Raw genomic sequence first — 27,624 nt, forward strand, 5'->3', positions numbered from 1 at the left:
TCAAGGGTGCTTGGCGTTGGCACCATCTGTTTATTAGTAATGTGTGTGTGTGTGTGTGTGTGTGTGTGTGTGTGTGTGTGTGTGTTGTGTGTGTGTGTTATGTGTGTGTGTGTGTTGTGTGTGTGTGTTGTATGTGTGTGTTGTGTATGTGTGTGTTGTATGTGTGTGTTGTATGTGTGTGTTGTTTGTGTTGTATATATGACAAAACGTGTTCGACATTAAAATAAATAAATAATTACACCAGCGTTAAGCCCACTCTTGAACAGGTAAGACGATGTAGGTTTCGTGCATATACCACAGCTATTTCCATCTTCTGTTGCAGTTATATGGGGGTGGTGGTAGTGGTGTGAGGTCGTGGTAGTGGTGTGAGGTCGTGGTTGGTAGTAGTGGTGTGAGGTCGTGGTAGATGTGTGAGGGTGTGGTAGTGTGCTTGAGATGTTGGTAGTGTGTGAGGTGTGGTAGTGTGTGGGGTCGTGGTAATTGGTGTGAGGGTCGTGGTAGTGTGTGAGGGTCGTGTGGTAGTGTGTGAGGGTCGTGGTTGGTAGTAGTGGGTGAGGTCAGTACTAGTAGTGGTGTGGTAGGGGTAGTCGTGGTAGTGTGTGTGAGGCAGAGTGCTAGATCCTCCTTGCTCGCCTTCATCCTAGCACTTCCTAGTCCTACAGTCCACAGCACCACCCCGTCCCCCCCACCACCCAGGGAATCACTACTCATTAATCACCGTCAAAATATCACCATTGTTCTTTTAACTTTACACTTCGTTTATGTAAGTATTACAAGAAGGCCTCCCACTCCTGCTACCACGTAATAGACAGACTTAAGAAAGCGTGAAGGTCCTATGTTAGAATTAGTGCAGTGTTCTTCGCGGTTTACTTACTCCATACGCTACTGTGTGCTGAAGTGCTGTCAGGCGGAAGGAAAGTCTTGGTGAGAATGGCGACTGCATCTCTCTGCCACACACCACATCGTCTCACCCAACACCAACCCCGTCAGCAAGTCAATGTGTAACAACGTCACTCATGTTAGAACAATGAATGGAGGAAGTTTAGAACGAGAAAGCGGGTGTTTTATGCTGTCAATCGCCATGCTTACGGTAACCACTCCACCTGACTTATAACAACCATCACCACCACAACACAACATGATAGCTGGTCCTCAAAGCTATAATAATACCACACCACAGCTACGTGACGTCACAACCTGCCAACCCAGACTCCTATACATAAAACATTTACGATACACAACGGAGTAATCAGCAGTAACGTCACGCACATACCGTCTACCTTCAGGTAAATTATTGACTGTTTACAAGAATGTCTGCCCACGTCATGATATATAAACAGAATCACCACAGATTTCTTTAACAGCTTATATTATACATCCGCTGATTTACATTGTGTATTATGTCGTTAAATTTATCTATCTATCATTACCTAACTACAGCTATATTTAGAAACTACAGTTCGCATGACCCCAATACAAGGCTGGAATAACACTGACTATCCCAAGTTCGGATCACTGGAGAACAGAGCCCCCCCACACCCACCCAGACGCTGACTTTGAACCCATCTTGAGATACTCGTAAAAACTAACAGGTGAGAGTTGAAGCGGTGGAGGAGTCTTACCTCACCCACTATTCCCCTCGGGCAGTGTAACAGTTGTAATGGTGAGAGACCTAACACCCCCTACCAACTAACCCTCCTACTCCCTCCACGCCCCCTCCTGACATTCTACACTACCCTAGGTACAGTTACCCCCCCCCAAGGACAGAGAAGTCTCCCCCACGTCCTCCTCTCCTTCATCCTGCTGTATAAAAGAGCAACTCTCCTTCCTGTGATTAACTCCTGCCAACCCCTGTCACCCCCCTTGTCGCCCCGTTACTTCGTCAATTCTCCTCGTCGCCCTGTTACTCTGTCACTCTCCCTGTCGCCCTGTTACTTCCCCGTCACCCTCCCCTGTCGCCCCGTTACTTCCCCGTCACCCTCCCTGTCGCCCTGTTACTTCCCCGTCACCCTCGTTACCTCCCTGTCACTTCCTTGTCACTCTCCTTGCCAACACCGCCACCTCCCTCTCTTGTCAACACAGGTCATTTGGTAAGCTCTGGGTCAGCAACAGAAGCAGCAGCAGCAGTTAGTCAGCAGACGGCGGGAGAACTCAAACAACGCTGACTGAAGCACAGGAAGTGTCGCGCCACCCTAACTATTGAAGCCAACCAGCGTCTGTAGTCATCACCAGAAGGACAATCATCACCATCACCTGTCGTCATCACCAGCAACCGTCACTACCACCACCACAGCCACCACCATTACCTACCACACACCACAGTACAACCATTAACAGGAGCTACTGTACTACTTCAGCCACCTACGTCACTATGGTGTAACTACATTATATTACTAAGGTTTCTTCCCGACTCGCCAGAAAGGGATGATGGTTTGGTTAGGCAGGGTTGGGTTAGGTTAGGTTTGATTTAATTTGGTTAGGTTCGATGTGATTATGTTAGGTTATGTTGTTTAATCACCAACTGGAGTAAGCTAGCGAGGGGAGGGAAGGGGGGGTGCTTAATGTTCACGTCATATAAAAACTTGCCCAATATATAGTAGAAGTCACACCTCTGGCAAGACTCACCTAGACTAGATTCACACACCCACACACACACCTGTACATATTATTAAACGAAAATTAGCTGTTGTATTACGCGTGTAGCCTCAAGGAGCTAACTGAAAGGTTATGTAAATACTGCACACACACACGCACACACACACGCGCGCACACACACTACTCGCCAACCTCTGCCGGGTACCGATACTTCAACACAACTACCGTGTTTTTCCTTCTGTTTACGATGTGTTCGTTTATTTGCGAAGCGCGTACGGCAAGGACGAGGAGGAGGAAGACAGAGAGAAGTAGGAGGAGGAAGACGGAGAAGAGGAGGAAGACGAAGGGCAGGAGGAGTAGGCAGAAAGATGTGCCAGGAGGGATGGAAGGATATGATGACTACACCTGTTCACCCGTGACTACTAATTACGCGTTATATTGCCCTGACTCACACCATACACACACACATACACACTGTACATACATACCATAAACCAGGACACTAACCACCCACCATCAGATTCCATCAACCACCATTCACCATTATCATCCAGTCTAAACCAGATTCCTCGTGTTGCATCGTCACCCCTCCATTTACACAACGCCACATGTCCGTCCGTCCGTCCGTCTGTCTGTCTCCGTATTACTATGTTAATCGACCCGGAGTTAATTACCCCCCTCCACGCCATCTTACTGCCGAGTTAAAGAGATAATGCCGAGTTAGGGAAGTTTCGGGTCAATCTGGGACGCAAACACCCAAACTTATATGAGATACTTAAGAGTGTTTGATAGTTAAAGTTAAAGATGTCCCACAGGTGTTATGGCAGATGTGACAGCCACCCAACACAGGTGTGAAGGCCGCCCAGCATAGGTTTCACGGTCGCTGACTCACACGCACAGGTGGTCGAGATGTGAAGAAGTTTAAACTGGCCAGGGAGTTTATGAACACCTGTAGACCACTAACACCTGTCCTCCTCCCCTCACCTATCCTTCCTTTCCCTCTCATCCCTTCCCCCTTACCTATCCTTCCAACCAAGCCCGTTTCGTCTATCTCCCCTCCTTCCAATCACTTGTTCCAAACCATCCTCCCTCCCCTGTGCCCCTCTTTCACTTAAAACCCATACCTTTCTATTCCCCCTCACCTGCCCTAACCTGTCCTACCCCCTCACCTCCCCTCACCTGTCCTTCTACCCCTTCACCCCCAACCACAACACGAAAGGTAAATCCTCCTCCTCCTTCCCATCAACACGGCAGGTGGATAGGGTTACAGGTGATTAATATCCTAGCATCTATCCCCCCCCACACATCGCCTTCTGCCGTAGACCGTCATAGAGATTTGGCTTCCGGCATCTATTAACGAATCGTCAACAGGTAGTAGTTAGGATGAAGGGGTTTTTAACTTTAATGACTTGGTCTCTAAATATATCTGTCTTTAACCCCTTGAGTACGATGATTTAAACTAGAGTACTAAGGATTTAACCCCTTGAGCAATTATAAATTTTAAAACCTAAAGTATGATGACTAAACACCTTGAATATAATGACCCCATTTCATTTAGTACGATGACACTGTACTATGTAAGGGAAAAATCAATGAGAGTGAGTGTGTGTGTGTGTGTGTGTGTGTGTGTGTGTGTGTGTGTGTGTATGTGTTCTCGTCTCTGTTCCAGGCGGCGGCGATAACATTAGCCGAGCACTTCCTGCTGAGAGAGAGAGAGAGAGAGAGAGAGAGAGAGAGAGAGAGAGAGAGAGAGAGAGAGAGAGAGAGAGAGAGAGAGAGAGAGAAAGAGAGAGAAATCAATACCCCTGGTGGTGGTGGACGTGATCATACACATCTCCGCCACTTCCAAGGTCACCAACACCATCTCTCTCTTCTTCTTCGTGACACACACACACACACACACACACACCTTCAACTACGCAATCACCATACCCCCCCCCACACACACCCTTAGAATGATCTCCCCCTATACCTCTTCCTCCTCCTCCTCCACACAAGACCTGGAAGACTAGACCGACACAAGGTACTACAAATCCCTCTCTGCAGCACAAAGTTTCACTCAAATCTAAAAATACTAGAGGTGTTCCATCTACTGGCTAACTGGCTTCCCTTCCACTACCCTCACTCCCACCCACACCCCCACCCACTTCACCCATCCCACACCACCCTGAGGAAACAGCTAATTACCGTTTCCGCCACGTCGTCTTGCAGTAGGCGGATTTCACTGGTGTCTTGTCATCTTGCAGGCGAGGGTCGGATGCCTTGCTAAGAGTGACGACTGCTGTGATGAGTGTGTACCTCTCCACCCACCCACCCTCTCACCCTCCCTCCCACTCACTCCCTTCTCTTCCTGTCTGTCTGTCTGTCCTCTCGCTACTCGTGATTGATGATGACGCCCTTACATCCTGTGCACAATCACCTCATGACTCAGTGACGTCATAAGTCTGATAACATATCACAAGCGTCTATAATATATAATCAGTCACCAAGCACTACACTGTACGGTACCCTCACCAAGCACTACACTGTACGGTACCCTCACCAAGCACTACACTGTACGTTACCCTCACCAAGCACTACACTGTACGGTACCCTCACCAAGCACTAAACTGTACGGTACCCTCACAAACTAGTAATCTTCACTATTGCTACACCAGATCACCCTCAGTATATTCACCAGACCATTATATAATAATCACACTCACTCAAGACACTTCCCAGATCATATTAACACAGTCTTACGTAAACAATGTACACCAGCTGATGTAAACACCCAAGGCTGTGACTTTCCCCGCCACTATACGAAAATAATTCCCATCTAGAACTGTAGTCAAGATAATGTGGTGGCTGAGCCAGTGACCTCGAGGGAGGGAGGAGTCTTGAGAGAAGCCTTAGAGGGAGGAAAGAGAGCACTGGGTCTTCCTAGGCTGGGCACGAGACCTGCTGGTGCTTCTGCTGACATTACTACTACTACTACTACTTTTTTTTTTTTTTTTTTTTACTACTACTACTACTACTACTACTACTACTACTACTACTACTACTACAACTACCAGCATTACCACTACTAGTAATTGTAGTGGTGGGGGGAGGGGGCGTGTAGCAAGAGTTAGTGTAGAAATCAATGGAGGAAAACGAGTGAAGATGGGAGGGAGAGGAGGCAGGGAGAGAGGATGGAGGGAGGGAGAGGATGGAGGGAGGGAGAGGAGAGGAGAAAGGGAGAGGGAGAAAGGGAGGCAGGCAGGGAGGGAGGCAAGCAGGCAAGGAGGGAGGGAGGGAGAAAGGGAGGGGAACCAGCCACCACCACCTGTCGTCATCATTACTCGGTCAAAATTCCTGCTCGCTCAGCAACACTTATGGCGGCGACCACAACCCCCCTCCCCACCTAAAGTGGCTCCTCTCTTGCTGACAAAACCCATGGCGCTACAGGCACTTACGCCCTTAATGCACGAGTCGACTAGGCCAGCATGAACTCCGTGTGCTTCCCTGTTGGACGCTGTAAACGCTTCGCCATACACAAGATGCAAAGGGTGTCCAATAAACTAGCCCCTCTCGATGGGCAAATTTAAAAAAAGAAATGTCCTCAACATATCCCACCCTCTACACCCTCAACCCACCCTCTACACCCTCAACCCACCTTCTACACCCTCAACCCACTCCCTCCCCACCCCCCGTAACCCACCCACTAATAAACCAGGGATATAAATTATACTCATAGACCTTGTTTTTACCTGACCCACAGGTTTATTAATTAAGGTGTGAGTGATGAACTAGTTACAGAATCCAGGTGAGAAAAAAAAATCCTTAAAATGATTAAAGCTGAAGGTGGCGTGATGTAGATACGACTGGGGTACACCTTAATCCCTGGGCAGAACAAGATGACACGTTAAAGAGAAACTGGGGTGAAGATTTGCATATACTGAAAGTTTTTAATAGAGAAGGAACTTTATTAATATCATGCCATCTCGTCGTCGCTGTCCACAAATGCCCGCCATACATACATTCATACATACATACATACATACATACATACATACATACATACATACCCGGTTCATAGCCTCCCTCACCCCACCTACAGCGCCCACAGCAGGATATAAAAATCCTCCTCACAAAAACAAGAAAGACGTGACTGACGATAACTTATCGAGGAGTAAAACTAGTTCAGGGAGAGGGGGGGAGTGCTTGTTACGTAATCCATCCCAGAGAGAGAGAGAGAGAGAGAGAGAGAGAGAGAGAGACACTATGCTATCCGTCATAAACTCGCCTTATGTACTCACCTATATATATATACCAAACTTGCTCCATTCACTCACAATTTGTTGATAAGCTGCCCTCTCTCTCTACTCGTGAATGCCTCACCCACCCAGCTGGTAATAAGAGGGAAATGGGAATCGAAGGAGCGAGGCGGGACAAGGATGAAGTTAAAATGGCAGGGGCAAGCTGTTGTGGTGGGGTTTCTGGTGGCGGGGGGGCCGCTGGTGGTGGGGGCTGCTGGTGGTGGGGCTGGTAGGGCCTCTGGTGGCGAGCGTTGTCGAGTGAGTTTATTATAGGTTTGGGAGGACGGGGTAAAATAAAAAACAGTCAAGCTGACCAAGGTAATGTCCAAACTTACCCTCAACCCCAAGCCTTACTGAGAGTAATTGCTATGTACCACCAACACTACCCACTATCATCCCACCCCCCACCCCCCACCATGGTGCCACTTGTCTCATTAGAACCCCATTCTATTAGGCATGCGGAGGAACACTTTGCTAGAAACGCCATACTAGGAGCGTTGAGGAACACTTACTAAGAATATCATAGGAGCGAGGAGAAACGTAAAGTACTAGGAACCTGGAGAAAAAATTTACTAGGGAGGTAGAAGCAGGTGAGAACTAGGAGGAGGGTGAAAGGTGATGCCGTGTCCTCTTTGGAGCTAGGAGATAACCTAATAGTCTCCTAGATAAACACCTAACTAAGAGATAGCATATAGTCTCCTAGTAACATGGAGGAACCTTTATAAAACATCTTACACTAGGACCTAGGATAAAACTAGGAGGCACTGGATCCCCCCCCCCCTTCAACAGGACCACAGAAGGACGTCTAATGTGCTGGATCGCCTTACAAGGATAACGAAGGGAGGGAGGGACGGACACCCAAAGGTCACGGATGTATATGGAAAAACACCTTTACTACCCCGTAGCCAGGAGGCCTCAAGGCGAGTGTTATACAGGGGGCGTGGGAGAGGGGTGGGGTGGGAGAGGGGGGAGGAAGAGATGGAGGAGTGAAGGGGGGGAAAAAAGGAGATGGAGGGAGGAAAAGGAGGAGTGAAGGAAGAGAAGAGGAAGGTGGGGGGATATTTACCTAATGACCAGCTCCAGGGGATCGGTGGAGTGGTTGGCCTACTGCTGGGAGTGACCTTGAGATTCACTACCACCCACCCACAACCCACTCCGTTACCACCCCACCCACCTATAACCCACTCCGTTACCACCCCGCCCACCTATAACCCACTCCGTTACCAACCACCCACCGTTAATTATTATGTTTGAGGCAGCCTCGTGTCCTGTTATTATTAGCCTCGGCACACACCCGGTACAGTCGACTACAAGGTCAGGATACAGTGACGGTACAGGCATGATACAGTGACGGTACAGCCAAGGTACAGTGACGGTACAACCAAGGTACAGTGACGGTACAACCAAGGTACAGTGACGGTACAGCAAAAATACAGCGGCGGTACAACGAAGGAACAGCCAAAAAGACCAGAGAAACCTTTAAAGAACGTCTCCTCAGCCTCCTCCTCCTCCAGGCACCTCCTCATTACATCGATAAGAAAATTCCATCAACATGACCAGGAGTGCCACCATGACCGGGAGTGTCGCCATGACCGGGAGTGCCGCCATGACCGGGAGTGCCGCCATGACCGGGAGTGCCGCCATGACCGGGAGTGCCGCCATGACCGGGAGTGCCGCCATGACCGGGAGTGCCGCCATGACCGGGAGTGCCACCATGACCGGGAGTGCCGCCATGACCGGGAGTGCCACCATGACCGGGAGTCCCACTCAACAGCTCCCTCCCCACCCTAAACAAAACAAAACGTTACACCTGTTCACTTGAGACATATTCCACGACACTCAACACCTGTTATGACCTCCACACCTGAGAACACACCTGTTATGACCTCCACACCCGAGAACACACCTGTTATGACCTCCACACCCGTCACACCTACTCGTGACATTCTTCCCTCCCTGAGATATGAAACAACTACCGTCACTACCACAATTAAAACCACCCATAAAGCCATCAAAAACGACAAGAACGAAGACCCTCAAATAACTTGCACTCAAGCGACAACAAGTGCCTCGAGTGTCTCATTACCCCCAGCCAAACCGCCCACCACCTTGCTCGAACACCTACTACAGGTACACCTCCGTCAGCTCCTACGTCACGGGGGTAAACATAGCAAGGTGTTGACTGGGACGCCGCAAGTTTAGACAGCGAGGAAACGACGCCAAGACCACTGAGACGATCACCAGCTGGATAATGCAACACAACCCCGGGGCAGGTGGCGAAGATCAACACGACTCAACAAGCTGGCACGAGAGACCAGCTACCTACAGGTGGTGGTGGTGGCGATGAAACTGCAGACGAGGGGAGACTCTCCTTTTACACACACACGCGCACACATAGTTGACCTACTTCCTGGCTGGTCTGACTGTCACGACTCATTGATTTCCAGTCAAGAGTGTTCCCGCTCATCCTCAGGGCCATCGTCATGCACTCAGCGGCCAGACACTCAGGCATCTTCACGCACTCAATCAATATTATGCACTCTGGAAACACCATACAATCAATTACCGTGAAACATTGTGCGGCCAAAGCACTCATGAGCCCCACCATGCACTCTCAGTCCCCCCGTCATGCACTTTAATCCCCCCGGCCAGGTGGTCACTCCCGACAGTAAACACCAGCAGGTGAGGGAGTGTGCTGCTTATACCATGTTATCGATCAACTTCAACACCCCACCTACCACCTTCGTCTAACCTCCTCCTTCCACCATTACTCCACCACCACCACCTATCCCCACTACTCTATCCTCATCAACACTCATCTCCACCATCTACTTCCCCACAACCAACCACATTTCCGTCATCACATCAGTTTTCGACATTCAAAGGTTGTTTTAATGTCACCACCACCTGGAAACTTTTGGAACAGTGATAACAGTTCCTTGTTTTGGGGGGTGAGGGTAAGGTGACAGGTGAAGGGGGAGAGAGGAGTATGAGGCAGGATAAGGTGCTGGGGAGAGAGGAGTATGAGGCTGGATAAGGTGCTGGGGGGAGAGGAGGGGGCAAAATTCAAAATTCGGGGTGGGGTGAAGGGTTGGGTTAGGTTCGTCCACTCCCTCAGTCAACCCTCCACTCCACTCCCTATCCCCTCTCCCCCTTCCATCCTAACCCTCATCCTTCCACCCTACTCCTCATCCTTCCCCCTCCCATCCTTACTGACTTACGACCGAATCACTCCTGACTGACTAACTGACTTACTAACGGACGGAGACTCACCCCCCCCTCCTCCTCCCACCACGGAGGATGAACAAGGAAGCCCCAAGACACGGAAGAAGAAGAATTGGACAGTACCGTTCACAAGACAATGAGAGAACACACACACACACACACACACACACACACGGGCGTGATAGTTACATAACCGATCCAACAATATCGTCCTGACCACCACAACACAGCCACACCCAACAAACCCATCAAGAACACACACACACACACACACACACACACACACACACGTACGTACGTACGTACACGCGCGCGCGCGCGTGTGTGTGTGTGTGTGTGTGTGTGTGTGTGTGTGTGTGTGTGTGTAGCCTAGCACCACCGGATGTATTAATGTAAGCAGTATATAAAGTGCGTATAAGTTATTAGAGGTTTGTTATAAAATGTGACTGTTGATTTAGTGAGAGAGACGATAGAGGGAGATGGGGATGAGTCCTACCACATGATAAGAGTGACCGTCACGTCTCTCTCTCATGCCCCGCATCCCTCCCTCCCTCCCTCCCTCCCTCCCTCCCTCCCACCCTGCCTCCCTCCCTCCGTCCGCCATGTCAATATTTACAAATTCTCCCTCCACCACCTAACAACATTCACGCCCACCAATACCCTCCTGAGCTGTCACACTCCACACAAATTGATGGGAATGATGGAAAATAAGATAGTGATTTTATAATAAAGTCTGTGTGGTATAGTTGTGTTCTTGTGTATCGTATGTTTAATTTTTATTGTATTTTTTTAACTCGGGGTTAGTCACCTAGCAATTAGGGTCAAGCCGAGGGTCTTACACCGTCCCAGCAACCAAGGCAGGAGGAAGACCTATACCAAACCACATTTTTCAGTGGCAGGGAACCAAACTGGCACCTGTCCAGTAACATACCGAGGGAATGTTCTAGCACCCTGTCTGTTTCACCCAGCCCCACACACACCCTCAGCCCTCACAGGTGCATCACGAACGTTAATATTGTTAGTACACCCACGGGGGAGGAAGGCGTGCAGGGAGAGCCACACCATCGCCTGCTACGGTGTCTCCAGCAAGACTGGTACGAGCATCGCCCGCCGCTCGATACCTCCCCCTGGGGTCAGCTGTAACAAGTACTGAAGGAATAGTTCTTCACTTACCCGCACGTACAAACAGTCTTCCCCTGGATCTTACACATGCTGATCACGTGTTTAATGTACTCCAATGTGTCGCTAAATCGGTCACCAATGTGGACATTCGTGCACAGTTCTTCTCAACGATATGGGTGCGTTCTCACTGAATGCAGCGCTCACCGCCCATCCTCTTATATATGGCGCGGGTGGTGCCATCTCTTGTTAGTTGCGCGCAGCACCACCCCAGCGCCCACGTCGGGTTAAACCGACCTTATTACTTAACCAGTTTGATTCACATTATGTACTCATAACTATCACACAGTGTGAGATGAAGATGTTGCAGATGCACCAAGAAGGTCAAACAGGAAGATTCTCAATGCAAAACGCGTATAAAAACTTGTTGAGAATACACAGCCAGCAACTGGTCCCGAGTGGCGGCGTTTTATCAATGGCCCAGATGGTGGTAAGCTGAGGGAGGAACATACTACGTTTTACCCAGAAAAAAAAATAATTGTGGATCACCGTGAACTTTGGTAACCAGGGAGGGAAATAGGAAGTGAGGGCAGAGAATTGGTGACCCCCTACTTTGACCTGGTGGTCTTAGGCAACAGCTGGGGTGGGAACAGTGCCACAACGAGTGTACCGAAAAGACACCCCCCCACCCACCACCCCACCACAACATCCACGCGCACGTGCCGCTGTAACCAACACGACACACACACACACACACACACGCGCGTCTTTAAACAACCTGCACTAAAAATTAAGTCTTCTTTATACGCTCAGAACATCGTCTTGTTGCCCTGTACGAGGAGAACTTGGCTGTCGGGAAACCGAGGTCTGAGCCAAAGACCACGTACGGGGACGAGGCGAGGAAGGACGGGTCTAGGCCAGTCGCTGACGTCAGCAGAGCAGTACCTACTCAGGGCAGCCTTCTGACGTCACACAGTACCTCCCTAGGCGGCCCTCCCCACTGACAACAGGAGGCAGGGCAATACTTCCCAAGCACTGCATTCTACTCTGATGTCAAGGGGCAGGGCAGGTCAGGTCATATGGGGCACGGCCAGCGATGCCTCCGTCAGTAAGTTAAGAAGGTGACTTGTGGCGTCTTGGTCAGCACCGCCTCCTGGGCAGTATTGCTAACGTTACAACACACTGGACAGTTAAATAGAGCCAGGAGGAGGGGTGTGTGGAGGGTGAATTCCCGATACATTTCATCTGTTTATGGCAGTGCCCCAAGGAACACACTACTGACGTTAAGACACGTAGCCGAGTACTGCAAGGTTAGTGCCACTGACGCCCCAACACGGTGGTCAGTGGCCCCCGGCGAGTGCCACCGAGACCGTCACCAAATCAATAAAGTGAAGGCCACTTTCTCCAGTCTCAATTACCGGCGGTATTTACTACTACCATCACCCGGCACTTCCCTACCCCCCCCCTCCTCTCCTCCCCCAAATTATCATCATAACCATTATTCACATTATTATTATTATCATCATTATTAATCATCATTAATATTTTCATTATTATCATTACTGTTACTATAATTACTATATAATTATCATCAAAATTACCCGGTAGTATCATTATTATTACATTAACTATCATTATTTTATTACTATTATCCTTACTGTCATTAGTCTCGTCATCATCATCATTACTACTATTAGTGTTACTATAGTCATTATCATCATTAGTGTTACTATAGTCATTATCATCATTAGTGTTACTATAGTCATTGTCATCATCAGTGTTACTATAGTCATTATTATCATTAGTGTTACTATAGTCATTATCATCATTAGTGTTACTATAGTCATTATCATCATTAGTGTTACTATAGTCATTATCATCATTAGTGTTACTACAGTGTATAAAATAAATGTTACCATAGTCATTATCATCGTGGAGTATTTATATGGTCTGTTATAGCCATCGAATTATATGAATTTATTATCGTGGTGTTTACTATAGTGTTGTCATCATTAGTGTTACTGGGTCATTATCATCATTGAATTGTTACTACTGGTCATTATCATCATTAGTGTTACTATAGTCATTATCATCATTAATTGTTACTATAGTCATTATCATCATTAGTGTTACTATAGTCATTATCATCATTAGTGTTACTATAGTCATTATCATCATTAGTGTTACTATAGTCATTATTATCATTAGTGTTACTATAGTCATTATCATCATTAGTGTTACTATAGTCATTTTCATCATTAGTGTTATCATTATCATCATTACTGGCACTACCATCACGTTATCAGTGTCAGTCACGGCCACTATCACTGCCCAAGTTATCAACACTGTAACAACCATCACCTCACAATAACGAGCTGGTAACGCACTGATTTGACTGACTGACCCACTGAAAGTTTCGTTCGTTCACACACACGAGACAATGCAGACGAATAAAAAATGGCAAACACAGACAAACCACAAAACAACGACAAACAAACACAGGCAACGACGAAGAACACCTCAGTCAATTAAGGTGTTTAGCATTCCAGGTAGTGTGAAGACCCAACAGTGTCTTCTGCGTAGGTGAAGAAGCCTTGTACACACATTACATCAATACATAATGGTTGCCCCTCGTGTAACGAGGATGGCCGGGCCACCTCGGCGTGAATTTATTTAAGGTGTAGAAGCTGTCGCCAACACAACAACCACACCCTGAGTTAATGAGCTGCATGACCCAGTAGAAGGAACAGTCCGAGAAGACAGGACAACTCGCCAACTGCACTGGCGAACCATTACCCCGGAACACGATCCGCAAATCGATTAACATCCAGATCCCCAATTACTGCTGGGTAGACAGAGGCAAATGGTGTAAAGAAACTTGCCCATAGTTTCACCCTGCCCGGGGATTGAACCCGGGTACGCTCGCTTGCGAGGCGAGCATGCTGACCATTACACTACAGGTGGCCAACACATCCATACATACAATAATCCCGCGACTAAGCCTAAATATCCAGGGTAAAGGAGATTTGTGGCAGCCCTACGAGGTCGTTGGAGGTCACGGGAGGTCACTGGAATAGACTACCTTAGTACTGGATTAAGGATAGGTAAGATTAATGTTAGGTTAGGTTAAGTTAGGTTAGGTTAGGTTAAGTTAGGTTAGGTTAGGTTAAGTTAGGTTAGGTTAGGTTAGGTTAAGTTAGGTTAGGTTAAGTTAAGTTAGGTCAGGTCAAGATTAAGTTACTTTAAGTTAGGTTTGGTTAAGTAAGGTTAACTACTCCTAACTACCACTACCAATGTTACTACCATTACCAATTACATACTCAAAGAGCTCTGTAGTGAAAAATAAAATAAAATACATCTTCATCTGCACAGTGCTTGTCCAGTCATCTTGCCAAGCGCTTGTAATAAAGAAAAAAAACTCCCATTCATTCACGTGCTATAATGGTGCTATGAAAAACGCCACAGTTGTCTGACAGCCAGTAAAACAAATGAGAACACTGATAGCTTTATAAACAACGGTAATCTCGCCATTACTTGTCAAGGTGTTTATAATTAAAAGCGACCCAAACATAATACTTTATCTCAAGTATACTGATTATAATCCACGCCATCTTGGATTCAGAAGCAAATCATAGTACACGACACAAACTTCACCCCAAAAACAAAAATAGTCATGTACATTTCGTTTGTGTCGTATGTGTTCATAAACATTTTCACTATCACCTCCCCCCACCACCTCCTCCTCCTCCTCCTCCTCCTCCTTCTGGATTCCAAGATCGCGCGGGTTATATGATCGCGTGTTTTTTTTTTTTTGTGACATCACCCACAACACTTACTGAGATTTGATGTCGACGGAGCTCACTTGACTCTCCTCCTGTCTGAACCTCTTGACGTCACCTGGTCTGTGTTTGGTCATATTTCACCTGTTGTTTTTATTCCAACTCTTGAAGAAAATGTGTTTCTCTGGTACGTTTATTTTCCTTGGGCTAATACACACACACACAGACGTACACACACAGACGTACACAGAAGGGCAACTCGCCAAGTCCTGTGTGTGTTTGTGTCTGTCTGACTACACTGAGCACCGACCACTCCGAGGAAGGAGAGAGGAAGTTCACAAGCTTTAACTACGGCTTATTACACGTCAACTTCCACTTAAAGACACGAGTGGAGAGACACCCACACACGATACTGGCCAACACATACCGGTTACCACCAGCTATAGGATGCCAAACATTTTAGATCACTCGAGAGAAAAGTTTCAAATAATTTCAACCAGAATTCCTTACCAGTCGAGCTTCATGGAGGAAAGGTGCAGGTGTACTGACAGTCAGAGGAGACAGTATCACCTCCCTTACTACTATCACTCAGGTGTAGAGACGTAATCAGCTGTGTGCACCTGAGGACCACCACACACTAACAGGTATAACAGGTAATCCAATCCACCAAATTTCAGTCCCAATTGTTTGTTTTTTTAATCACCGTCTTAGATCTTGTGAGTCATCTGTTGTGTTGTGCCCTGAGGAATGTTGCCTTCTTGGTCATCACACCTACGAGAGATTATTTTGGGTAAAAGGACAAGAGGAAATCCCAAGGGTTATACCTCCTCTCCAAAACTCTGGTCTGATCTCGGGTGTTCCTCGTGGCTGTCCAAGTTTTGTTTTGTGTCACTGTTCGCACCTGTTGCTGGTCTAATTTAAGGCAGGAACGGGCGGGTGAGGCAGAGGTACAACACCACACGTTACTCTGGCTACCGTTCAGACTTTCACACCAAAATCTTCCGTTTACTTCGTTGTCTACCGTAGGAGGTGATGAAGGTGCGTGCATTAAGTGATCACGTCTGCAGTAGCCATACGATGTCGAAAATTAGTATACCACAACAAGGCTTCTTCTTCGTCAGCCACCACCTAAAGGAGTAGGCAAGATGGTTCTACGTCGAGTGACCACACCAGCAGGCACCAAATCTGGGCAGAAGTAGCGGTGGAGACAGCGTCACCACCTGCGGTACTCCCGACACCAAATATAAAGGAGTCTTCTTCCCTCGCGGGTCGACACTCGTGGTGCCTGGGTGAGCAACAACAACAACACCCACACGAGCACAAACTTGATTAAGAATGTCGGTGAGAGTGAGGTGTGTTGCTCTTATATACCCCAGACAACCTGTTCCGGCCGTGTCTCACCCTCGTGTCCTCCTAGCCAGCCTCGACAATCACGGACCTCCAGAGATTCCCCCCACCCCTTCCCTGTAATCATATCTAAACTGCTTTTTCCTCCTCGTTATTATCTCGACAGACGCACAAACAACAAATACTGACGGCTTAACATCCTCCCTCAACACTCTTAGATAAGAACCTGAACCAAAGCCGCATTACTGATAAACACACCTGTATTAACTTATCAACAGGATAACGACACGATTACCCTAACCTAATACTAACCTAACGCAACTTAACCCAACCTAGCTTAACATTCGCAGATTAACAAAACTCATTCATTCAATCCTACACACCTGTCCAAAAGGCATTAACCAATTAGAATATGTTACACTGTTTTACCTGTTGCCTGACGACATCACCAACCTTGATCAATCAGCCAATGTCAGCAACACCGTCACTCAGATAACTCCTATCAACAAAAGTCACGAGTGTACTTGTCGCGCGACCCGTTTTCTTTGCGTGGGATAACTAAACGAAAAAGGGGATATTGAGAGAGAGAGAGAGAGAGAGAGAGAGAGAGAGAGAGAGAGAGAGAGAGAGAGAGAGAGAGAGAGAGAGAGAGAGAAAAGAGAGAGAGAGAGAGAGAGAGAGAGAGAGAGAGAGAGCACTTTTATATACATGGGAGGGAGAGATGCACACACAGACACCACACATTGTATTTTCCCCTCTAGGCTTACCACAACCATCACAACCAAGGTCACCACCACAACAACAACCATCACCACTCATGGTCATGGGGTACACAAGGACTGCAGGGATTTCCACCCTCCCTGTTTGACAAAGTACCTATATCTCTCTTATCCTTTGGCGAGTATTTCCCCGCATCTTATCTCTCGTTGGTAAGAAGAGGTAGTCCAAGGCCTTCTGGCTACTATCTATCGACAAGGCACTACGCAGATAGCGGATGACCTACAAATGCCCATGGATGCTATCACACGCCGGAAGTGTACATGAAACGTCACACACACACTCTGAGAGAGACTTACGGGTACTTGTAAGCCCGCATCTTCGGCCGAGAAAACAGTGCGTTAATGTTCGAAATAAGGCAAACAGAGTATTAGGTTTTATATCTAGAAGTGTAAGTAACAAGAGATTGGAGGTCATATTGCAACTATATCTTGCGCTAGTCAGGCCGCACCTCGATCATGCTGTTCAGTTCTGGTGCCCTTATTATAGAATGGATATCAATTCACTGGAGTCGGTGCAGCGAAGAATGACGAAAATGATTCCGGGACTTAGAAACCTTCCATTTCAAGATAGATATGATAGAAGTATTTAAGTGGGTGAAAGGAATCAATAAAGGCGATATAGATCAAGTTCTTATATTATCCGAGCAGGATAGGACTCGTAGCAACAGATTTAAGTTGGGAAGAAGATATGAAGGAACTGGTTCACAAATAGGGTGGTAGACGAGTGGAACAAGCTTATCAACTTTATAGTAAGTGCTGGTACACTGGAAAGTTTTAAAAGGAGGCTAGATAGATTCATGGACGATAGAGAGTGGTAGAATCTCGACAGGAGCTGCCATGCACAGGACAACCAGCCAATTGCAGACTCCTTGTTTTCTTATGTTCTTATACATGTACACATACACACTTCCACGTTCATAGGCATTAAATAAATAATGATAAATATGATAAAAGTGAAATAAAATCAATTGTTTTATACAATTCTCTCTCTCTCTCTGCCGAGTTTAGGCGTTGTTTTGTACAATGACTTCACCTTCTAAATCAGTGGCCTAACCCAACCTTGTGTGTGTGTGTGTGTGTCAAGATGCCAACGCTAGAGATTGTATTTTTCCTGTCACGAAGGACAACTAACCAAGTCCTTGTTAATTTTCGCTTCTTTTGTTTTATATCTAATTCCTTATTCGTTATGTTTCTTTATTCCCTTCTTCCATCCCTTCACTCAATCAGACTATCTCCCCTTCTTCCTCCTTACTCTTTCTTTCTTCTCACCTTCTTCCTTCCCTATCATCTCTCCTCCTCTTCCTACATTCCCACTTCGTAATTTAGATTAGCAAGACAAAATAACACATTGTTTACCTTTCAGCCGTAATCAGCTGACGTCTGCCACCCATCCACCTGGCCGGGCAACCTTGAGACCCGCGTAATGAAACGAGAGATTACTGCAGCGTCATCAACAGGCATGGAAAGGTGTTTCTGAGGCTCGTTTGCTAGTACCATCCAGAGACTCGTTTCAGGGGTTTTGCTGGCTCGTTTGCCAGCACCATCCAAAGACTCGTTCCCACAGTGCATAAAGACTCAAGTACTCAAATGGAGTTCTTTTTTTCGGGACCAAAGTAGAGTCCATCCTCTATATTCCGTAATAAACTTTTGATAATACAGACACACAGTTACTTGAGCGCGCCTATAACAGACACAAACACAGACACCTGAACCAGCAGCATCACCTGTTGCCAAATATTTTAAACTCCGGGGGGGGGGCAGAGGCAAGAATCTCGAGAGCTTCTTATGGTAAAAAATGCCCCCGTGGCCCTGGTACTGTGTCCAAGATGGCACCAGATGTATGTTGTGACTTTAACTTGGTACAATTGTGGAAATGTGTTCCTACATCCCCCGTGGTAACCCGTGTCCCCCGTACAGCACCGTCGCAATAGTAGTATCGCTGTTTATGAATGAATGGGTATTGGTCGTGTAACAATGGACGTGATTGGTGGATAGGTTTGGTGTAGGTCATATAGGTTGGCCGTTTGAGACGCGGGTTACCACAGGGGCGTCGGAACATCTCCACAACTGTACATAACTTTAGTAATACTGAGGAAGATTAAAGATCTGAATCCTTATTAATATACTAAAAATTAAAGTAGAGAACCACTGAACAGATAATAACAACAACAATAATAATAATAATAATAATAATAATAATAATAATAATAAACATACAGAGAATCACTATTATAAATCAAATTAACACAATCACAAATCAAGGCATGAAAACCAATCTAAACATAAAATATTACAATAAACATAACGAGTCGACTCATTATATATTCACATCATCATCATGAGTGGCATCAACCACCCACACATCTCCCCAGACAGTCTCCCCCGCCAACCCAGCCAGAGTGAGAGAAACAAGACTGTGTTTACTCCCCGAGAGAGAGAGAGAGAGAGAGAGAGAGATTTGTGTATTGTTGCGCATGACTGACTGACTTGCCCTAACCTTACAAAGTGGTCAACACACATCGTAACTTAAATATCTGACCAAATAACCATAAGCGTACACACACACGAAATTACATACATAAACACATACAGACAGACAAACATTCATACATGGGTTCTCTTCTTATAACCATCACCAAAACAAGACTCATTCACTACATGACAACAACCCACTCTTAAAGAAAAGCAAGCAGGCAAGATTATCATATGCGAGAACGATAATCTAACTTCGTCACCTCCCTCCTCAGCAGTAAACCCTCCCTCACAACAGAGCCATATCGCACCAGCGCCAGCAGCACGGCATGAGACACTTCTCCCTGCCCATCCACCATCACGCTGCCGCCATCGCCCACTCTCCACCTAGGATATCGTTTTATTTATTCATTTACACTATTTTGACTATTTTGAGAGAGAGAGAGAGAGAGAGAGAGAGAGAGAGAGACTGTCAGCATTTGGATTGACTTCACACCATTGAAATACTAAAACAAACCAGTAATATTTTCTTCATTTCTTTTAATTCTCCCCCAACAAAGTTTCAAAAAAAAAAATTACAGTATATGAGAATTTGTATTTCAGTTAATGTAAAAACCCTGTATTGTACTCTAGTTGTTTATGATAAGCGGCAACAGAGAAAGCAAGAATGAGTCGAATCAACTGTCAAAAGCAGTGAGGGAGGGAGGAAGACAGGGGGCGGATGAGGGGGGGTGATGAGGAGGGTGAGAGGGCGGACCTCACGACCCTGTGATGCACACTTCACCCACCAAGGCTTTCAGATCAATGGCTACTGCTGCTGTTGCTACTACGTCACTCCCTGCTACTTGAACTCCAGGAAAGTGAAGGAAGATTTTGGGGATGAGGTGAGGTTGAGGAGGGTGGTTGGAGGTAGAGTGTGGTTGGGGAGGTTGATGAGGTAGTGGTTGTGGGGAGGTTGATGAGGTAGTGGTTGGGGGAGGTTGATGAGGTAGTGGTGTGGGGAGGTTGATGAGGTAGTGTGGGGGAGGATGAGGTAGTGGTTGGGAGGTTGATGAGGTAGTGGTTGGGGAGGTTGATGAGGTAGTGGTGTGGGGAGGTTGATGAGGTAGTGGTTGTGGGGAGGTTGATGAGGTAGTGGTTGTGGGGAGGTTGATGAGGTAGTGGTTGTGGGGAGGTTGATGAGGTAGTGGTAGGGGGAGGTTGATGAGGTAGTGGTTGGGGAGGTTGATGAGGTAGTGGTTGGGGGAGGTTGATGAGGTAGTGGTGTGGGTGTGGAGGTTGATGAGGTAGTGGTGTGGGTGTGGAGGTTGATGAGGTAGTGGGGGTGGTGGAGGTTGACAGGGTGGTGGGAGGTTGATGAGGTAGTGGTGTGGTGTGAAGGTTGATGAGGTAGTGATGTGGGAGGTTGATGAGGTAGTGGTGTGGGGAGGTTGATGAGGTAGTGGTTGTGGGGAGGTTGATGAGGTAGTGGTTGTGGGGAGGTTGATGAGGTAGTGGTTGTGGGGAGGTTGATGAGGTAGTGATGTGGGGAGGTTGATGAGGTAGTGGTTGTGGGGAGGTTGATGAGGTAGTGGTTGTGGGGAGGTTGATGAGGAGGTGGTTGGGGAGGTTGATGAGGTAGTGGTGTGGGGAGGTTGATGAGGTAGTGGTTGTGGGAGGTTGATGAGGTAGTGGTGTGGGGAGGTTGATGAGGTAGTGGTGGGGGAGGTTGATGAGGCAGTGGTGGGAGGTTGATGAGGTAGTGGTTGTGGGGAGGTTGATGAGGTAGTGGTTGGTGGGAGGTTGATGAGGTAGTGGTGTGGGAGGTTGATGAGGTGGGTGGTGGGAGGTTGATGAGGTAGTGGTGTGGGGAGGTTGATGAGGTAGTGGGGTGTGTGGGGAGGTTGATGAGGTAGGTGGTGGGGGAGGTTGATGAGGTAGTGGTGGGGGGAGGTTGATGAGGTAGTGGTGGGGGGAGGTTGATGAGGTAGTGGTGGGGGGAGGTTGATGAGGTAGTGGTGTGGGGAGGTTGATGAGGTAGTGGTGTGGGAGGTTGATGAGGTAGTGGTGGGGAGGTTGATGAGGTAGGTGTGGGTGTGTGGAGGTTGATGAGGTAGTGGTGTGGGAGGTTGATGAGGTAGTGGTGTGGGAGGTTGATGAGGTAGTGGTGTGGGGAGGTTGATGAGGTAGGTGGTGTGGGGAGGTTGATGAGGTAGTGGTGTGGGTGTGGAGGTTGATGAGGTAGGTGGTGGGGAGGTTGATGAGGTAGTGGTGGGGGAGGTTGATGAGGTAGTGGTGTGGGGAGGTTGATGAGGTAGTGGTGGGAGGTTGATGAGGTAGTGGTGTGGGGAGGTTGATGAGGTAGTGGTGGGGGAGGTTGATGAGGTAGTGGTGTGGGTGTGGAGGTTGATGAGGTAGTGGTAGAGGTTGATGAGGTAGTGGTGTGGGGAGGTTGATGAGGTAGTGGTGTGGGGAGGTTGATGAGGTAGTGGTGTGGGAGGTTGATGAGGTAGTGGTGGGGAGGTTGATGAGGAGTGGGTGTGGGGAGGTTGATGAGGTAGTGGTGTGGGGAGGTTGATGAGGTAGTGGTGTGGGGAGGTTGATGAGGTAGTGGGTGGGGAGGTTGATGAGGTAGTGGTGTGGGAGGTTGATGAGGTAGTGGTGGGGAGGTTGATGAGGTAGTGGTGTGGGGAGGTTGATGAGGTAGTGGTGTGGGAGGTTGATGAAGTAGTGGTGTGGGGAGGTTGATGAGGTAGTGGTGGGGAGGTTGATGAGGTAGGTGGGGAGGTTGATGAGGTAGAGGTTGATGAGGTAGTGGTGGGAGGTTGATGAGGTAGTGGTGTGGGGAGGTTGATGAGGTAGTGGTGTGGGGAGGTTGGAGGTAGTGGTGTGGGGAGGTTGATGAGGTAGTGGTGTGGGGAGGTTGATGAGGTAGTGGTGGGGAGGTTGATGAGGTAGTGGTGTGGGAGGTTGATGAGGTAGTGGTGTGGGGAGGTTGATGAGGTAGTGGTGTGGGGAGGTTGATGAGGTAGGTGGTGGGGGAGGTTGATGAGGTAGTGGTGTGGGGAGGTTGATATGTAGTGGTGTGGGAGGTTGATGAGGTAGTGGTGTGGGGAGGTTGATGAGGTAGTGGTGTGGAGTTGATGAGGTAGTGGTGTGGGGAGGTTGATGAGGTAGTGTGTGGGAGGTTGATGAGGTAGTGGTGTGGGGAGGTTGATGAGGTAGTGGTGTGGGTGTGTGGAGGTTGATGAGTGGTATGGGTGTGGAGGTTGATGAGGTATTGGTGTGGGTGTGTGGAGGTTGATGAGGTGGTGGTGTGTGTGTGGAGGTTGATGAGTGTGTGTGTGGCGGTTGCTGAGGTAGTGATGTGGGTGTGGGAGGTTGATGAGTGGTGTGGGTGTGTGGAGGTTGATGAGGTAGTGGTGTGGTGTGTGGAGGTTGATGAGGTAGTGGTGTGGGTGGTGGTTGCTGATAGTGATGTGGGTGTGTGGAGGTTGATGAGTGGTGTGGGTGTGTGGAGGTTGATGAGGTAGTGGTGTGGGTGTGTGGCGGTTGATGAGTGGTGTGGATGTGTGGAGGTTGATGAGGTAATGGTGTGGGTGTGGGAGGTTGATGAGGTGGTGGTGTGTGTGTGAGGTTGATGAGGTGGTGGTGTGTGTGGGAGGTTGATGAGTGGTGTGGTGTGGGCTTGCTGAGGTAGTGATGTGGGTGTGTGGAGGTTGATGAGGTAGTGGTGTGGGTGTGTGGAGGTTGATGAGGTAGTGTGGGTGTGTGGAGGTTGATGAGGTGGTGGTGTGGTGTGTGGAGGTTGATGAGGTGGTGGTGTGGGTGTGTGGAGGTTGATGAGGTGGTGTGTGGGTGTGTGGAGGTTGAGGACTGGCGAGGAAGGGCCATGTGAGGGTTGGCGAGAAGGGTGAGGCTACCCGGACGGGCCATGTGAGGGCTAGGGAGGATGTGCTGTGAGGGCTGGCGAGGACGGGCCATGAGTAGAGTGGCGAGCGTTCACGGGTAACAGGTTGGATGAGTGGGTCAGGCTCCCTGTGAACTTGTTCTGCCAGTGTGCGCGTGGTGAGCTAGGGTCGTGTGCGCACAATAACAGGTTCCGACGTGTAAATGTGTACGTGACCCAACCACAGCTACACACCATCACATACATTTTATTTATTAATTATTTTCTATTCCTTTTTTTTAAGATAAATCAGTGTGTATTTTCAATAATTAAAAGACCAATGAAGAATGTATAGTAATATAATTAACACAAAATGAACATAAATTACCATAATTTACACCCCAGATGTTTTCTGGCAACTCCCTCACCCAGTGTCCGCAGGCGTCGCCCAAACTCTGGCTTCCGCTTTCACTTAAAGTTGCCACGTTGATACAGATTAACCCAGCGTTTGATTGCGATAAACCTTTATTACTTTTAGTCAAGGGTTTTAAGAGGAAGATAAAAACCATCCTCTAATGGACTGCACTGTGCTTTTTTTTCGTTGACAAATACAAGGTAAACGGAGAAATGAGCAAACTGTCCACAAAAACCAGGACAGCAACACCTAACGAGGTTAGAAACCCTGCGTACGTAATAGAATAGCGTCCAATTAGCATTTACGGGCTACTAATGGGGAATGTTTCCGTAAATAAACGTCTATGTTTTGCCCGGCATCTGGCCTGATAACAATGAAGGTGCGAGATACAGCAGGCGAGCGCTGCCAGGGAGAGAGCGCTGCTGTACAGTAAGGCGGTGTACCACTTCCTGTGTTAATGTTGTCAAGTCTCGAGCTTACACGTGTAATAAAATCAATCCTGACCTACAGAGGCTGCCCCTAAACATTCACAACGGCGTAACTATACGAATTAAATATATACCAATAGTGGGGTGATAAATGCCCCGCCATAACGCTGATCAATAAATATTACAAACTAATTATGGAACTCGACCTAGACATTCATGACGTAAAGTTACATAACAAACCTCAGACTTCGATTCACCAAACCATTTATCAACAGTGAACGGAAACCAACAGTGAACGGAAACGAGTTGGGAAGAACGTAAGGACGGACAGGAATTATACTGACTAAGTACCTCAATTGGGTGTTCATCATAAAACTGACTCATTATCTGGTGTACTAACTGTGATATTACACACACACACACACACACACACACACACACACACACACACACACACACACACACACACACTTCCTTAACGAAAAGCAGAAAATCCTGGCGTCCCTCAAACACGACCGAAGCCAAACCAGTCTACCCCGGGGCTAGGAGGGAGGGGAAGGGGTGGGTGAGGGAGGTGAAGGTCGCATGTAATCCTAGACAGCAGCAAGTGGTGGGGCGTGATGGGGTGGTGGGAGCGTGGTGGTGTGGTAGGTGGAGATATCGGAGGTGGGGGTACCACACCACAAACTCACTTAATTCAGGATGATGGCGTTAAGACCTTCAAAATGTGGCACTATTACTCAGGGGTAGTGGCACTATTACTCAGGGGTAGTGGCACTATTATTTAGGGGTAGTGGCACTATTACATACAACCAGAGTTCTAATACGGCAAGTGCCATCTTCACCTGACCATTTCAACTAATTTACAAGCGGGTGTCGTCTGAGCCACACACTAAGACCTAGTGAACGGTGTTTAATAAGTAACCTGGTAATTGATGCCTCTAAAACTCAAAGCTACTGAACACCTTCCCTAGTTACGATGAGGTGGAAAGTAGAGTGGAAGGAAGGAGGGTGAGGAGGTGAGGGAGGAGGTGAGGAGGAGGTGAGGGAGGAAGGGTGAGGAGGAGGAGGAGGAGGTGAGTGAGGACAAGGATACCAGAATAAATGTGTAATATTGATCAACAGCCAAACGGACATTCAACCCCGCCCACCCACACCCATGACCCACACAAAAGAACGCCGGTCACGCCCACACTCGCTCTACTGCCTATGTCAACACCACCCCTCCAACGAAACGTGTTTGCTGGAGATGGACAACATACAATTGCTTACCTTCTTCTCTCCCCCTCCCTAGCTGGTTAACTCATACGCACTACATCTACACACCCGGGTGCACAATAAATAGCCTTAAGCGGCCAAAAAAATTCTTACCACACCATATTCACGCCCATCACTACACCTCTACCACACCATAATCACACACACACACACACACACACTAAATCCGGCAAGAGTTGTTTGTTTATATTAAATATCTATACTACACTGCTGAATATTAATAACTGCTCCCTCCCTTCACTTACCTCTCCTCCCTCCTTTACTTTCTCACATCTTTCTCCCCTCACCATCTTCCCTTACTCTTCTCTCACCCCCATCTCCTCACCTTTACTTTCCTCCCCAAATTTACCTATACTTTTCCTCTCCCCTTGACTCTCACCTCTCCCTTCCCCCAGTCGCCCCTCAACCTCCTAACTGTCTCTCCACCTCCCAGTAACAGTGACTGTGTGTGTGTGTGTGTGTGTGTAAATAACTCGAGTAAATTATTTATGAGCGAGATCTGTGAAATTACTCTACCTCACTAGATGTACAGAATGTTTTGTGGTACAATTATATTCACATCTTGAGTTCAGGTACCAGTTAAACGATGCTGTCAGTACACAGATATTACTTTACCTGTACTTTTTTTTACCTGATTCTGCTTGTATACACGAACAATGGAAACTACAAAGATCATGTGAAAACTAGTCAATCAAAGCTTACAGTAGTTCACCAAAATGATTAAACACCCTGAAGGCACCTGGGGGGGAGGGAGGTAGAGTAGCGCTAGGTAAGCCACCACACGTGACCATTAGCGTGTGGCGAGGCATCCGAGTTTTGCCCCACACTAACAATACTACAGCCAACAATCTCTAATGTGAAACAGATTTACTACTTTGGAACAATTCCAATGTCGGAACAACAAACCAACGGCGTTGCTCGCTGTCCCTCCCTCTTTCCTCATGACGCGGCGGTGAGGGAGGAGGGAGGGGAGGGAGGGGCGGGCTGGAGGAGCGACCACGTGGTTATGTTTACATGTCCCCATTAGCGTGGTCCTGCGGTGGTGGGCTGCCTCGCTGTTCCTAAAAACAATACCCAGCCCATCACAACCTACCAGTGCTCACATTTACATTTAATGCAGCATAACACTGACAATGGCGCACACACACACACACGACGTGTATACAAGTTAACACGACTCAGACCCGTCAGTCCCACTCTTGCTGGACCAAGGTCACCAACCCTCACTACCTCAGCCTGCCTCGTCCTCACATTCCTGTCACAGGCCAGGAAGGTCGCACTCTAAAAGACGCCACAGTGAGCACGAGCGATGCGCTGAACACACCACGACACGACCAGCGATGTCAAGTTTTCCCCCACCATTATACAACTCAGCACCCCTTCACCCAGGTGGTTGGAGAAGCCGAGAGCTGCGACGGCGGCGGTGGTGTGGGCGTAGCGTGAAGTACCCGAGGTTAGTAGTAAGGTCACAAGGGAGGTGTTCCGCCCCTCGCCTCCACATGGCAACACACAATTGGCGCAGATCACCCAAGAGGACCCAGCGGCTGTGTTCTCAAGCACACTCTTCCCTCCACCTTAGCAACACAAACACACACACGCACAACGTAAACAACAACTCACCATCGTCCAAGCTTGCTCAATTTGATCACCAGCTTCCGCATGGTGAGATCACTAAGGTATGGCGGCGTCACGGCTCCACACCTGGTCACTTGACAACCTCCAAGATGAGGCCTCTTAACTCTGGCTCACGTCTCGTCGCTGGTGTTGTTGTTGTGGAGACCAACATAAAGCTTCCACTGTTTAACTCCACTTTGAAACAAATACTGCCAGGAACCAACGCGGACGGACGAATAGGTGGACCGATCGAACACACACACACGCACACAAACACGTGGCGCTCACTGAACCTCCACACCAACTACTACTGCTCCTAACACCAACCTTTAAGAACACCACCACGACCACCACAGGCCCGCCCCATCAGCGCCACTACCCCCAACCCTGACACCACCACCTACACACACCCACAGAGAGATGTG

General features: G+C 47.9%; 1 protein-coding gene across 17 annotated transcripts in view; it reads right to left on the reverse strand.

The window, feature by feature from the left end:
- LOC121858310 (protein FAM13A-like) overlaps positions 1–27,261 on the reverse strand; it is a 56,672-nt gene extending 29,411 nt beyond the window's left edge. For 6 of the 17 annotated variants that reach the window (XM_042354692.1, XM_042354666.1, XM_042354684.1 and 3 more), the window contains exon 1: positions 11,274–11,420. In XM_042354692.1, the coding sequence (XP_042210626.1) occupies positions 11,274–11,311 (38 nt within the window). In that variant the 5' untranslated portion in view covers positions 11,312–11,420. Of the gene's footprint in view, positions 1–11,273; positions 11,423–15,055; positions 15,473–15,508; positions 16,353–27,205 lie in introns of those variants that run through there. The other 11 variants (XM_042354789.1, XM_042354750.1, XM_042354722.1 and 8 more) reach the window with 6 other exon arrangements.
- Positions 27,262–27,624: the final 363 nt, after the last annotated feature.

This window comes from Homarus americanus, unplaced genomic scaffold (genome assembly GCF_018991925.1).
Source record: "Homarus americanus isolate GMGI-L3 unplaced genomic scaffold, GMGI_Hamer_2.0 scaffold12870, whole genome shotgun sequence".
Classification (NCBI taxonomy): domain Eukaryota; kingdom Metazoa; phylum Arthropoda; class Malacostraca; order Decapoda; family Nephropidae; genus Homarus; species Homarus americanus.